The sequence below is a fragment of the Sinohyriopsis cumingii genome, chromosome 5, assembly GCF_028554795.1.
Source record: "Sinohyriopsis cumingii isolate HCF-2022 chromosome 5, ASM2855479v2, whole genome shotgun sequence".
NCBI lineage: Eukaryota > Metazoa > Mollusca > Bivalvia > Unionida > Unionidae > Sinohyriopsis > Sinohyriopsis cumingii.
Genome location: NC_142965.1, coordinates 77654192 through 77671218, shown reverse-complemented (window position 1 = coordinate 77671218; position 17027 = coordinate 77654192). Strand labels below are relative to the sequence as shown.

Sequence of the window (17027 nt, the reverse complement as noted above, 5' to 3'; positions counted from 1 at the left end):
GTGAACGCGTCTAGACACTCATACCTGAGTTGCTATTTTTAACTATTAACTGTTGTACCTGTTGTAAGTTGTGTAGTCCGTCAATGCTGAGGAGCCCTTTATAAATAGATCGTTGCACAGATGTTCAAAATGTTTACTGTTTACCACAAGTCTATCCTCTTTTGTTGGTTATCGGTAATTTTGTTTAATTTAATGGGTAGTAAAATATGAAATAATTAATGCATGAAAACTAAGCTGCAGTGACTACATCCTTGTACTTGATTTTGCACTTCCTAGTCTTATCGTAGTTTTCTATCGCAACTGACTGATTGGTGAATACCGACTACGACAAAGTTAAATTCATTTATCAGTGTGGCCAAACGTGTTGATGATTGTCCACAATCATGGAAAGGAAATTCGTATTTTCAAAGAACAGATTTATGTATTTTCTACTTATGTGGATTATATCCTTCGGTAACCTTACATGTCGTAAGTATTTTCATTTTCTTAAACACTGGAAAACTGGCTTCTTTTTATGTATGACCTAAACTGAAGGCTGCAAAATGGGCAGTTTTGTATAATTATTACGTTATTGGTTTGGTGTTTTACGTTGCAGCAAATCAGAAAGGATATTTTGTACCGAGGCAATTGGAGTAAAGTGCTTCGCACAGGGATAAACCACGGTGGCTGATCTTTGCTTATATGATCCCATCGTTAACCTATCGGTTTTGTCCGACAGGCTAACCACTAACCTACTCAAAATTTGATAGAGGACAACCGAGGATATATACATTATTCAACGGTGTAGAATGCACGTCAAATTGTAAATAATCTAGGCCCACTTCGTTAAACTGAAATTAGGTTGGCTACTACGTATTCCTTATTCCGGATTCATTAAGGAATAAGTAACCAGTTACAGACCCAATACTAGTCACTCATTACCGATTCAAAATTTTATTCACATCGAGTTGGATACTTATTCCGTATTCACATCGAGTTAATTACTTACTGTCATCGCGTTGGTTCCTTATGCAATTCAAGTTGGTTCCGTAGTCCATATTCACATCGAGCTGGGTACGTATTCCTTATTCAGACAGAGATGGTTTCTTACTCCTTATTCACATCGAGTTGGTTACTCATTCCTTATTCACATCGAGTTATTTACTTATTTCTTATTCACATCGAGTTATTTACTTATTCCTTATCCCGGATTCAGCAAGGAATAGGTCAGCCCTTTTACTTATTGTCGATTTTTTAAAAAATGCCACAAATTTAAACACTCTTCCAGGCATTCATTGCTAGTGGTCCACGTCTACCACTGTATCATGTTGAGACAAAACAGCTAGTTTAGCTCAATCAGAGATACAGAGAGGAGACCGAATATATTCAAATTTTCAAAGCAAGTATAGGAATAAAATCTCAAGTCAACGATTGGACAGAAACAGCCCATCATCAAAATATTTTGATAAGCATCCTAATTTGAGAGCTTCTATATTGGGATATGTTAGACCCCAAAATGAAGTATTGACAAAGTTCGTCAAGACATATTTAAGAAACAGGATTTACGTTATGGATACCGTCATCATAACACCAATACAATGAGGACAATATCCAAACTTTGCAGTCAGTGAACACTTACTTAAAACATTGATTTAAACCCATGTTGAACGGTAAGTTGCTAGGCATATGTTCCAATAGTATCATACATTTTATTGAAGCTGAGGGGTGTGTGTGTGACTATAACAAAGGTCGCAAGGCGATTAAATCTTGTACATACATATCAACACTGGCATCCCAGCATTAAAGAACTTCGAGAGAGACAATTTATTAACAATTTATCTCTTGGAATGTTATCGACCCACACAAGAAACCATAACAAATTTGGTCGAGAGGAATGAGATTATATCGAAATTTAATAATGATTCAGTGTTTCCATTTACGCACATTTGTGCGTCAGGGACGCACGCTGGAGAAAATTGACGCGCACATTTGTTAGCCATGCGTTTTTTTTTTTTTTTGTTTTTTTTTTAGACGCAAAGGATTCGCATAATGCGATCAGGATTTATTTAATATCCAATGCATTGGACAAGGGTGGCATCATGTATACTTCAGCATAGGCATTTACTGGTTCCCCGCTTTGTTTACTGCCTGCATTGCGCTCCTCTATTCGTAAAGTGGAGTGCAACGCAGGGCATATACGAAATAAGGAACCGGACTAGCACAGGCAATGTTATGACGGAGTAGCTTCCCCTACTTTCGCGTGAATTCCATCGAGCTCAGCAAAATGTCGTCCTTATATTTAACCTCAATGCTTTTTGCACTAGAAAGTGACCTCCAGATTAAAACACTGTGCACTAAGAATCATTAGCAAAGAAGTGAAAGAAGCAGAACACAAAAGAGTAACTGTGAATCTAACTTTATTGAAAAATGGAGGAAATAATTCCCTTGACTGGAATACGGCACATCTACTAGGATTACCGGTGTGATTTATGATCGCATCATTGCGACGACTGCAATAGTGAATAATCCTTTCGCGACAGGGTTTAAGAATTTTTAAAAGTCTGCCTTCATTCGCCACAAGATATTTGGAGAATACTTTATAACCCAAGACATTCTTTCACAACAAAGAAATCAGTAAACTTGCCGAGAAAAATGCGTTTATTTGAATTACAAAGTCAGGGTGTCAGTGCAGATTTTGTTCGTTTTTTACTATGCTGCAATAAAATAGAGATCTTAAAGTTTAAGTGTAACTTATTAGAAACAAGATGAATCATTCGCCTCCTTGATTTTTGGATAAATTTGTTCTAAGACGAAGTACAATGAAACCGATGATAGTACACATTTTATGACAGACAGTAACTTAACTGCCATGTGGTTACAAAAGATTTATTAGGATTTTTGTAATGACTTGTATGTAATGTGTTGGTCTATAATATTGCTTCAAAAAGATTGATAGGAAACTGTTAAAAGTACGACTTTAAAAGAAAAATGAACTAATAAAATTGTCCTTTGAATGGACAATGCATTTGTTTGTTAATTGTGCATGTTGGTTTATTTGTATGTTGAGAGAGAGAGAGAGAGAGGGAGAGAATGCTGCACAAGTTGCATTATCCTATTTCAAGCTAAACATTGAACATTGAACATTTGCCAGTACATTTTTGACCCCCACATTTTTTATTTGACCCCCAGTTCTGACACCAAGGTTTTTTTCCCCTCAGTTTACTCCCCCCCCCCCCTCAGTTTACTCCCCCCCAGGGATACACTGCCTGTAGCTTCTCGTTGGTCGGTGGTTCCTTCCGCGGTTTTCCCTTGTTCCTCCTCCACCATTCATACTGCCAGCCATGTATAGCCTATCTTGTGCTGAAAAATGGTGTTATATATATATATATATATATATATATATATATATATATATATATATATATATATATATATATATATATATATATATATATATATATATATATATATATATATATATATATATATATATGTGTGTGTGTGTGTGTGTGTGTGTGTGTGTGTGTGTGTGTGTGTGTGTGTGTGTGTGTGCGTGCGTGCGTGCGTGCGTGCACACATACCGTATTTTCCCCGCCTTACAGGATTATGACCTGTGTCGTTCTTTGAATGTTTGTACCTAGGGATATGTTGGACCCACAGAATAAGTATTTTCAAAGTTTGTCAAGTGAAATCAGAGAAAGAGGAAGTGGAGAAAGAGGAAGTGATGTACCCAGTTATTTATTTCCGATTACACCCTGTACCTTATTCACGGTTCTATAAAGAATAGGTAGTCAGTTACTTACTCCAAATTTAAAATTCAACTGGTTGCTTCTTGTTACCGATAGAAATACCTCAGACGTGGTAGTAGTAGTAGTAGTTATCACCGTCCTTATAGCTTATTCGCTAATAAGCAGCGAATCATGTAACCAGTTACATATTTCTGACTTTAAAAATGTCACTGACTGATTGTTACAGATGGAAGTACCTAACATGTTGTAGCAAATGTACTCAAATTATCGCTGGTACGGCGACGGCGACGACGACGACAACTACGCCAAGAACATTTATTATTCAGGGTTCGAATTCAACTCTCTCATGCTAGCTATTCCTCGTATATTATTCCAATTTAGTATTTAATAGGTAACTAGTTACTAATTACTGATTTGAAATAATGCAGCGAGATGCTGTTCATTGTTACCGATAGGAGTAACAAGGATATAATGTTAGCAAATATAGTCATCAGTACCAGCTAACATACTATAACTATAGCAACTAAAACGACTGCTATGACACGCTTATTGTTCGGGGTTCGATTTTAGAGCTTACATACCCGCAAAATGAGAATTAATTGTGGAAAGATTGTAAGTTGATATTTTAAACTCTTGTGTCTTGCAACTTTGAGAGAATACTTACTTTTCAAGTGATAGACTAAACAGCAAATAGTTCATGAAACTCTTGGAATTATGAAAACTCAAGGACATGCATATTGTCTCTTTTGCACACAACCGTTTTGTTTACAAATACGAAAAAAATGATCTGATATCATCTTCATGTAGGTACCATCAGTTACTACGACTTCATTCATGACCTGTTCTACTGTATTTTGTTACGACGGCTAATCGCAGATTCTTGTTTCACACATTACCACGAGTATTCCCTGAAAACATAATATAGTTGTCCCTAATGTAGTATTATTCTCGCAAGGACGACTGTTTATGAACCTTTCAAATAAAACTTCATAGGGTAACCCCTTCCAAATTAACTGCAACTGATGCAGACGAGTTCACCATCGGCTCCGTAGGCTGATATCGTATTTCAAATATTTCATTAGAATCGGACATTGCCAAAATTTAAATACTAACAGCAGAAAGAGGTGTGTATAAAATGCATTAGTACCGGACGTTGCCCGAATTTATGAATACTAACGGCAGGAAGAGATGTTTGCACATTGCCAGGGATTTAGATCACAAAAATGATAATGGTTATTTTGGAACCAGTGAATCTGAACTTCTTAAGAATTATAGATATTTGTCATTGTTTTTCCTGCGTTAAGTCATTATTCCAGACGAGAAGGATGTACTGTATCTAATAAATTACTGTATCTAATAAATTACTGTATCTAATAAATTGCTGTATCTAATAAATTACTGTATCTAATAAATTACTGTATCTAATAAATTACTGTATCTAATAAATTGCTGTATCTAATAAATTACTGTATCTAATAAATTGAACTCTGAGAGCTGAAGTGTAACCTGTTCTTTATTATTTTGTAATATTTACTGTAATATGTGTGAAGGGTGATTTCAGCTATGTTGTGCATGCCCCAATTTTGAGCGGTTTATCCCTTGTAGTTATTAATCAGTTCTGGAATTCTTTTAAAATTCATAAACGGCCTTCACTAGATTTTTCTTATATGAATAGTATGATACTGGTCACCTAACTTGTATTGCTTACGTGGTGTATTGTTGACTTAGGTCATTAGAAAATTATGTCAGTCTTTAGAAACTTACGTAAGCGTTTCCTGTAGCGGCAGATCCCTAAACAGAAACCATCAAAAGAGGGGTTCAGATGAAAATACTTTAGGAAAGAGTTAATTTTGTTGAAAACTTTCATATAATGGATCATCTCACTGTATCCAGCTCTGTACAGATGGCACCAAAAAAGAACACTCATATTTCTCCAATTGCGTTAAGATAATAGCTATGACTGACCGTAAGAGTGGTCATATTTGATGAGCATTCTTTTGTATAGGCAGTAAGTAAGTGTTGATCCATTCCTTATTATATCGGGAATAAGGATTGAGTAGCCAGAGCGATGTGAAAAAGGAAAGAGTAGCCTACTCGATCTGAGTAAAGAAAACCTAGCCATCTCGATGTGAATAAGTAACAAGTATCAAACTCGATAGAAATGAGGAACATGCAGCCAACTCGATGTAAATAAAAAACATACAGCCAACTCGATGTAAATAAAGAACAAGCAGCCAACTGGATGTAAATAAGGAACAAGCAGCCAACTCGATGGGAATAAGGAACAAGCAGCCAACTCGATGTAAATATAGAACAAGCAGCCAACTCGATGTAAATAAGGAACAAGCAGCCAACTCGATGGGAATAAGGAGAAAGTAGCCATCTCGATATAAATAAGAGAAAAGTAGCAAACTTTATACGAATAAGGAACAAATAGCCAACTTGACGTGAAGAAGGAAATAGCAATCAACTCAATGTAAATAAGGAAATAGCAGTTAACTCGATGTAAATAAGGAAATAGCAGTTAACTCGATATGAATAAGGAAAAACCTGCCAACTTGATGTGAATAAGGGAAAAGTATTCAACTCGATATTAATAAGGAAAAAGCAGTCAGCTCGATCTGAATACGGAACTAGTTTCCAATTTAATGTGAATAAGAACCAATCATCCAACTTGATGTGAATAAGGAACATGCAGCCAACTTGGTGTGAAAAAGGAACAAGCATGCAACTCGGTGTAAATAAAGAACAAGGATCGAACTCAATGTGAATAATGAAAAAGTAGCCAACTCGATGTGAGTAAGGAACATGGAGCCAACTCGATGTGAGTAAAGAACAAGTATCCAACTCGATATGAGTAAAGAACAAGTATCCAACTCGATATGAGTAAGGAAAGGTAGCCTATTTGATGTGAGCATTTGTGAGTCAAGAATAAGCAACTGGTTGCTTATTCCTTATTGAACCTGTAACTAGTTACTGATTCCTTTTTTATTTGTGAATAAGGAAAAAGTAATCAAATTGATGTAAGTAATCTTTTGTTGTATAAAAACATTATGGAATTAAGTACTACTGTATTTGTTCCACCACTCAGTCTAAGCTAAATGTGTAAATTCTAATCTGACCGTGCATTCAGTCATTTTATCGATTGTTTATTTGTGCAATTTTTTAATTTACTCAGTCAATCATTCAGAGTAAAAAAAATCCAAATTAAGATCTTGATGTCATTATGTGCACGTTGTATTTCACTTTGTTTCTTAATATTCCTGCCATTATTTTAAATGATAGTCAAAATCACTTGAAGGTGCGTCTGCACTCGTGTCCATATGAAACAGTGTCAGTCACAATGACGATGATAACTCTGTATTCCTTACGTTCCCTCTGGATACGCTATGGTCCTTCTGTAGTCCATACGTTCCCTCTGGATACGCTATAATCCCTCTGCATTCCCTACGTTCCCTCTGGATCCGCTATGATCCCTTTGTATTCCCTACGTTTCCTCTGGATAAGCTATGATCCCTCTGCATTCCCTACGTTCCCTCTGGATACGCTATGATCCCTTTGTATTCCCTACGTTCCCTCTGGATACGCTATGATCCCTCTGCATTCCCTACATTCCCTCTGGATACGCTATGATCCCTTTGCATTCCCTACTTTCCCTCTGGATACGCTAGGATCCCTCTGTATTCCCTACTTTCCCTCTGGATACACTATGATCCCTCTGTATTCCCAACGTTCCCTCTGGATACGCTAGGATCCCTCTGCATTCCCTACATTCCCTCTGGATACGCTATGATCCCTCTGCATTCCCTACGTTCCCTCTGGATAAGCTATGATCCTTTTGCATTCCCTACTTTCCCTCTAAATACTCTAGGATCCCTCTGTATTCCCTACTTTCCCTCTGGATACACTATGATCCCTCTGTATTCCCTACGTTCCCTCTATATACGCTATGATCCCTCTGTATTCCCTACGTTCCCTCTGGATACGCTATGATCCCTCTGCATTCCCTACGTTCCCTCTGGATGCGCTATGATCCCTCTGCATTCCCTACGTTCCCTCTGGACAAGCTATGATCCCTTTGCATTCCCTACTTTCCCTCTGGATACGCTAGGATCCCTCTGTATTCCCTACTTTCCCTCTGGATACACTATGATCCCTCTGTATTCCCTACGTTCCCTCTATATACGCTATGATCCCTCTGTATTCCCTACGTTCCCTCTGGATACGCTATGATCTCTCTGCATTCCCTACGTTCCCTCTGGATACGCTATGATCCCTCTGCATTCCCTACGTTCCCTCTGGATACGCTATGATCCTTCTGCATTTCTTATAAGTTTTAATCAGTCACGTTTACTTTCAAACAATTTTAATTTCCTGTCCCTTCTTTATTCCCTATCAGTTAATATATAACCTCCTTCAAGAAATGATACTACATCACAAATTTCGATAGATTTGTTCTTAACCGAATTCACATGTTTTCCATTTTAATAACTAAGACGGCTGATGAAAGTTACATTGATGAACAAGTTGGGGAGACTATCTAATGTAATTATCTACCTTTAAATTTCATTATAGGCAAATTTAATCGGATAAAATTCAACTGTCTCGTGTGTTTGCTTTGATGACGCATGTCACAATTTCTTGAGTTGTTAATCTCGGAGAATGGAATAAAGAGCATAACATTTATCTGTTATAATATACTGATCCTTAGACCCTCATTATTTTTATTTTTTATTTAATTTGAAAGTTTTTTTCTTAAGTCAATACACCACCATTGGCCTTAGTACAAAGACGTTTTACGTGACATATACAGCCATATAATCCCATTTGATCAACGAGATAATTCAATAACACTCATTAATTGTTGTCAGCGATTATTAAATTTGCCTACTTTATAGTCTTTGTTTGCAATAAAGCATCAACCATCGTCGGATGAAAGTAGGCAATAGAGTAATGAAATTTGTAAAAACATCTAAGATATATATATATATATATATATATATATATATATATATATATATATATATATATATATATATATATATATATATATATATACATACATATATACATACATATATACATACATATATACACATATATATACATATATACACATATATATATATATATATATATATATATATATATATATATATATATATATATATATATATATATATATATATATATACATGCACTTTTGATTTAAGATTCCCATGAACCTGTTAACATATCGATCACTGAAAGAAAAAAAAGGTAAGATATACAAATGCTACATACAAATGTTTGGATCCTTTTCTCTTGTAATATGTATGAAAGCTTATTTCCGGTTTGAATATCATGTTTGTTACCTTCGTGCTAATGCAAGACGTGACCAGTTGTGTGCAGTTACTCTGAATGTGATAAATCTCCTTTCAAACTGTAAGAAAATAGTAATTTCATTATTTGTGCTATTCATTCAATTTGTATTTTAAAATTACGATATACAAGTGCATACACGTAGGCAAGCTCTTTGCGATCTCACGCCCCAAGCCTGATGTGAACTTTCCATTCTCATTAAACGCACATTGATGAAAGCACTATGTATTACTCGTCGCCAAATGATCACCAGTTCCTGATCTTGAGTTTGCCATTTTCCAATATGCTTTTATCTTATAGAAGAAGACCAACTTTGTCCAGAGACATTTCATGGCGGTTACATTAGACCATCGTGTAGCAGAGTCCCTGGATGCTTCTGTTTGTACAAATGCAACCCAGGATTTATTCAGAAACACGGCCGGCTGCCTTTCTTGACTTGCGGGGAAAATGGACTGTGGAGTGAAGATACATCTTCAGTTTGCACAGAATTAGGTAAAATTAATAAACAGTAACAAAGTTAAAAATTTATAAATATTAATGGAAAAGAAAAGCATTTTTATATTACCCAACAGGATAATTGAAATGATCGAAATATAGTAGTAAGGCAATTTCAAAATATGCTATCGTAGATAGATATATAGCCAGAAGACTTTTCACATATTTATTTATCCTAGACAAGGTTACAAGTATATGTATGTATCTGATGCAGAATTGTCTTTTACTGATAACATTTCTATCGCCTATATTAGTGTAAATAACTGTAACATGTCTCGCTCTAGAATATTGTAATGTTGTTTGATAGCATGAAAACGTGGACAATGTTATTTATGAGGAAGAATTATCTCTTATGGTTATAGTATTTAATGATAGAAAAACAGATTCACAAATCTACTGTTTAAAGTTTCTACAAATTGCTTTCCACATATAGTAATCAACCTTAGAAGCAAAGTTAAGCGGATTTCACTGCAAATTTTCTCACAAGTTTGTCAGTTAAATCTCCTAACACTGTTAAGTATTTGATGGTGCGTGCTTGATTTATCATTATATTTACATTACATGAAGGACTGCTAACATGCAACATATTTCTGTACAAGGATGAACAATTCAAACATTATGTACACTACAATACCCCCCGATCCATATCTTGTTAAAGCCTTTTGTTAACACTGTTAAGGCCTTAGAGGACTTAAACTGATCGAGACCAAGAATTAAAACACTATAGAACTGAAAGTTTGATGACGAAAACACTTAAAGAAAAAAAATATTTGTATTTCAGTGTTAAATTTAGAAGTTTATAATAGGCGGTCTTCCTCTACTTCTAAAAAACGTTGCTACAGTTTGAAGAATTTATTGACCGACCTTACCAATGTTTTCGGACAGTCTTGGAAGTAACATTTTTTTAAGGCTGATAAAGAAACATCCATTCAATTGGAATATATATATATATATATATATATATATATATATATATATATATATATATATATATATATATATATATATATATGCATTTGTATGGGGAAATATTAGCGAGCGTTTCTAAGCTATGCTTTCACGACGCTAGAAACATCGCATAACAGTTTAAAAAATACGATTTCGTATTTTCCTATAGAATGTAGCAACTTTTTAAATATACTCATTTTGTTTCTTCGTAAGAAGAAAACGCCATAAGAAAAAAGTTAATTGATTTATGCTAAATTTAAAAGTAAAAGCAAAAACACATCCGGAGTTAACAAATACAGAACAAATACATGGGCACATCGCACACTACCGCAATCCTCGAACTTTGCAACGTTATCCTTTTTTATTTCTTTTACTCATTTATTTGTTGAAATGTTACTGATCGATTTGATTCTGGAAATATTTGGTGTGTGCAGGGTACACATTTGTTTTATATATATATATATATATATATATATATATATATATATATATATATATATATATATATATATATATATATATATATATATATATATATATATATATATATATATATATATATAACGACTTCTTCCTTGTTTTTACTTCCATACCTATTCATTTACTTTCTTAAAATTCCTTAATTCATACATTAATTTATCTGATATTTATTTTAAACCTTGTTTCTTTGTGTTTTTTATCACTTATTTTCTTTATTTGAAAAGTTATTATTAATTGAATCCATAGAAATATTAAACTAAATACAAAAGGGGCTATCGTCATCAATCATTTCGAAGGGTCTCCATTTCAAATACGTCATGGAAAGGTAAACTGGGTTTCTTCGTTATCGTGACTTATCAGGTCTGGGGCTCTTGCTTTTCTGCAAAAACTCGCTTTCTCTAGTTGCATTTGTTTCGAATTTAGTGCTTGGACGGACTTGTAAGATGGCTTGTCTGTGGGAGAGAAATGATAGCGCTTGGCTTTAAGATCCCTTTCTATGCTAGTTGTATAGTCTATATAAAGCACAATTCATAGTTTGAATAATTGGATTTGTTAAAGGATCGTGATGAACATTTAAGCTAAATAAGTGTTTAAATGATAATGAATTACATTTTCAATACAGCTGTACTCATGTTCTTTCTCATAAAGCCATCGCTGGACATTGTGGATGCCACGTTCAGCTTGTATGAACGTTTCTTTTTGCGACTCAGTGAATTCATCCACATCGTCAACTTTATCATCTTTGTTTTCAAATGGACAAAATATGCAGTATATCATTATTCGCAATTCTGTTCTAGACTTGAAATCTGAGGCTTTAATAACAAATTTGATTTTGAGATAGTACATGACAAGTACCGCAAACATTAAGAAGCCAATAAAATATTGATTGTAAATTCTCAAAATGTCCAATAGTAGACTTCCAAGAAGATGTTTAATATAAACTACAATGGTTGCAATCATCAAATTATAAGATATGGGCTCACGAAATCAAATGTATACTCATTTCCTTATGCTATTGGAAAGGCGTAGGAATTGAACAAACATTGATGAAATTGTCAACGCAAATATGTTTTGATTTTGACGTATAAACCTGGAAACCGAAAATGAAGGAATTGGAGATGTTAGGAGTCAGGAAATCAATTAAGTTTATATATATATATATATATATATATATATATATATATATATATATATATATATATATATATATATATATATATATATATATATATATATATATATATCCGTTTTATTTATACTCCCACCACCGATTTCAATAACGGACATATTTAATGTGATAACAAGTGAATTCATTCATTGATTTATAATTTTCTATCTTGACTGTAACCAGGCGGCCCTACCACTGGCATCCTCTGCTCCTTTCATGCTTAACGGACTTTCCATATTAACACGGATACACAATGGACGAGTTATTTTCCTCAGACATCGAAGTGACGTAGTTCCTCCTATTGGGTTACTGCCTTATAATTCCGTAAATTACCATAATGTTTAAAGCTTAGAGCTACATCCCATTGCAAATTGCAACATTGAAATTACACCGCTTGTTAAATATTAAAAATTGTTCCAATTTAACGGAGCGATGTAATTAAAATATTTCTCTCATTAATACTTTTGTCATCAAATCTTAGGCCAGGATCACCATATCAGGACTAAAACTGATTCCTTTGCCACATTTAGATTAGTCATACTGCGCATGTCCGAATTTGGAAACTTTCAGTTCTATACGGTTTTAGTTCTTGGGCTTGATCAGTTTAAGTCTGTTTCAAAACAGCTCATTACTTCCTGCTTTTGCAGGACACGTGCCTCCCTATATAGTACAACATTACAGTGTACACCATCTTTAAATTGTTCACCCTTGTACAGAAAAAAGCTGGACGTTTGCAGTCATTGATGTAATGTAAATATAATGATAAATCAAGCATGAATCATGAAATATATAACGGTTTTAGGATATTTAGCTGACAAACGTGAGACAATTTGAAGTCAAATCTAAATAATTGTCTCTAAGGTTGATTACCATATGTGGAAAGCAATTTGTAGAAACTGTAAACACTCATACTAACAGGTGATTCGCTTGGCGCTCAGCATTAAGAGGTTAGTGATAGGACTGGTCGGCCTGGTGTCAGGATAATGTGGCTGGTGGGACATCATGCTACATGTCTGCGGCATGATGCCCCAGTGCTGGACATACTATACACTGTCACACCGCAGACATCGTAACGATACGACTGAAAATTTGTTAAAGCTACGTTAAACATCCAAATCACACATCCACAACCGCACACACACACACACACACAGTCTCTCTGTCGCTTTGTCTGTCTCTCTGTCGCTTTGTCTGTCTCTCTGTCGCTTTGTCTGTCTCTCTGTCGCTTTGTCTGTCTCTCTCATGAGTTGTTAGTGTGATAGAATAAGATAAAGAGAATAATATTTTCATATCAATATGTGTTTATCCTCCAACCATCTTTGATTATTAATTTGTGTTCAGTTTGAAGGCTTGTCTCTCCATTTAAGACAGTAGGTACTCATTAACAGAGTTTAGGATGCTGTTCTATAATCCATCAGCGTCTTTAATATACATACAGTATATAAGAAGCATACAACGTAAGAGTCCCATGGCAACGAAATGATGTGATAACACGCGTTCATTATTTGTTTCGTCAACTTTATATAATTTGTTTTACATAAGGGTATCTTAAAAGTCATAAGTGAGTAGGCTTTAGAATAATGAACTTTCTAAAATCACCTAAAATAGGAATCTTTCTGGAAGCCAAAATGCTTATCAGGTATAATGAACCTGTCAACAAAGTCGTTTTTATAAAATAAAGAAAAATGATTTTGTAATAAATGTGTGTGTGTGTGTGTGTGTGTTGAATTTTTAACGTAGCCTTAACAATTTTCTAATCATATCGCTACGATGTCTGCAGCGTGGCAGTTTATAGTGATGTCTACCACAGAGGCGTCATATCGCAGACATATAGTATGGTCCCACCCAGACACATTATCCTGACACCAGGCCGACCAGTCCTAACACTATCCTCTTCATGCTGATAGCAAAGCGTGGCAGCTGCTATTACCATTTTTATATGTCTTTAATGTGACTCGGCGGGGTTCGAACCCCCAACCTCCCGCATCCGAGGCGGATTCTCTAACCGCTTCGGCCACTCAAACGGTCTTAATAAATGACTAAATTAAGACATAGGAGAGCAGTCTATGATGTGTCAGCTGATCTTCTGCGTCACACCAGTAGCATTGTAATAGCACGGGAGACTACTCTTACTGGAGACTTTAGACATGATATATTATCAATAAGTCTATTTTCTTGCTGAATTGAAAAGTAAGATACATTTGATTATTCAAAACAAAGGACATACTATGTAGGTCCAAAATTGGTCCATCACATAATCTCTTCATTTTTTTATATTGATTAAACTGTAATGTAAGGCGTTTTAAAGGTAAGACTTCATTATTTGATTAAGGCCCTTTTACAGAAAATATGCGGTGGCATCGGTCATTAATATGGCAAAAACATACATATATTCAAATGCAACCGTTTTTTTAACCACGTTTGTTTTCTTTAATATTCATTTCTACACCACATTTTTGGGATTCTATTTAATGTCTTCAAAATTACTTCACTATTTAAGGATGACCTTGAACCTTTACCAGAGAACTGTCTTGTGAACGTTTCAAGCTAAGAGTTGAGCAGTATATTTAATAATTGTAAACATCATTACATGACTGTATATTTTTTAATTGCATTCGTAGCCTCGAAATTAGTTACATTGCATTGTTATAGTACAAGTCACATTGCTCATGTCCGCGCTCTGCGTAACATTTTGAAGCTTTAGGTGTCATTTTGTAGAATTTCATTATACATATCTTTAAATGGCGTTTATTCACATTATTTTGCGCGTTGTCCATCCAATTCCATTGAAGTTTATTGTATAAATTCCTGGGAAAATGCTTAACGGCAAATTCAATGATAACGTACTTCGATATTTTTAGGCACAGTCAAGCAAGCAAGGTGATCCCGTTTAAATCGTTTTTTGTCGCGTGCCATGATGTAAGAGTGAACGCGCCGGCGGTTGGGAAGAAGTTGTAGTATAAACATAAACACAGACACGACAATGGCGTCATTTGTAAACAAAGCCCGGGAAAACGCCGGCTTTGCTTTGGTAGGGTATGGGCTGTTTTCCATGTGCAACACAAGTCATAATATCCATATAATATCCAATATGGACCTTGCTTTGCTGTGGCAGGGTACGGATTGCTTTTAGTATGTAACACAAGTCATAATATCCCTGTAATATCCAGTATGAAGCTTGCTTTCCTGTGGTATGGTATGGATTGTTTTCAGTATGTAACACAAGTCATAATATCCCTGTAATATCTGGTATGAAGCTTGCTTTCCTGTGGTATGGTATGGATTGTTTTCAGTATGTAACACAAGTCATAATATTCCTGTAATATCCAGTATGAAGCTTGCTTTCCTGTGGTATGGTATGGATTGTTTTCAGTATGTAACACAAGTCATAATATCCCTGTAATATCCAGCGTGAAGTTGTGCTGTGATTTGTATCTTGTGTGAAGTCTGCTTTGTGGTTGTTAAGTATGTTTGTTGTTTTTAATATATTATACATGTAATGTTTTTCACGTAATGTTATAGCGACAACATTGAAACATCATACAAATTCAGTTGCAAAATGTTATTAAATATACATTTTCTAAATGGATTGTTAAAATTGTTCAGTCAGTAATAACGAACCTGATATATCCACCTGGAATTCAACCATACAAGATGGTAAAACCATAACAGACCTTCAAACCAAAGAAACCAAACGAAATTATCAATTAATATAGAAATTTAAAGAAGAAATGTATTTTTTGCTTTGATAATATTCTTTCCTTGATCGATTAAAAATAGTCTGATTAAAAAATTTAAGTTATTCCATTGAAAAGTATGGTGTGCATATAAAATTGTAGTTCATATATCTTGACGTTTTATTCATTATAAAGTAATTGCTTTTCGGTGTTCTTAAAACACAGCACGTTCTAATAAAATGTGTTCCTCACTCACCAGTGATGTTAATATACATTTGTCACTCACTTGAGCCGCATGCAACAAATGACATCCTACAGCATGCTAAATATAGAGTAGGGTCAATATAGAAATGTATCATTGCATGATTTCATCATCGGTGTGAAGGAAATTATTTGCTATCGGAATTTTGTGACATTGCTTTGTTTTGGGAGGCTTTAGACCGTGTTCAAAACAATTTCAATAATTGTTAAATTCTGGGAAAATAAGTCTTATTAGTTTCGTTACTGGGCTTCAAGATGCATACTCACACTTTTTGTACGGGTATATTTTTATATTCACCAGATTTGTATTGATTTCAAAATAGTAAATATGATTATAGTAAGCAAAGATATATTCTGACGTCGAATATCAGTCAGTTGGGAATTAGAAAGCAACGTAGGCAAATGAAGTTCTATTGTGATTTAGTTAGATTTCGGACTCATGGAACATATCTTCCATCAAAAGAAAACGAACACAAGCTACACGTTGTAGTCCTCATGCATTATGGACCATTTTTCCATTCATGTTTATTACGAAAGACGTAGTCCATCTTTTGTAGTTAATATGTGCAAAGACGATTTTCCTGTCAGTGTTACTGAAGCAACTGACAAATCTCCTTTCAAACCGTAATGCAAAGGCAAATTTGCTGTCAATGTTGCTGAGGCAACTGAAAATCTCTTTTCAAACCGTAATAAAGAGTCATTTAATTAGGACTTTTATTCGTGCAATATATATTCTAACAAGTGCATACATTTAAACAAAACATTCCCGATCTCACTGCCCCAGAATAATGCTTTCATTCCCCATTTATTCACATTAAACTCACATTAAACTCACATTCAATAAGTCACAATTCGTTAATAATTTTACTCGTTCTCAAATTATCAACAGTTTCTCATCTTGAGCGTACA

The 17027-nt window shown here is 34.7% G+C and overlaps 1 protein-coding gene across 2 annotated transcripts in view; it reads left to right on the top strand.

Moving 5' to 3' along the window:
• The first annotated feature begins 303 nt into the window (after positions 1-303).
• Positions 304-17027, top strand: part of LOC149799533 (uncharacterized) — a 21117-nt gene continuing 4393 nt past the window's right edge. The window contains exons 1-2 of one of the 2 annotated variants that reach the window (XM_089958878.1): positions 304-468; positions 9390-9581. In XM_089958878.1, coding sequence (XP_089815004.1) covers positions 384-468; positions 9390-9581 — 277 coding nt within the window. In that variant the 5' untranslated portion in view covers positions 304-383. The remainder of the gene's footprint in view (positions 469-9389; positions 9582-17027) is intronic. The other variant, XM_089958877.1, reaches the window with a different exon arrangement.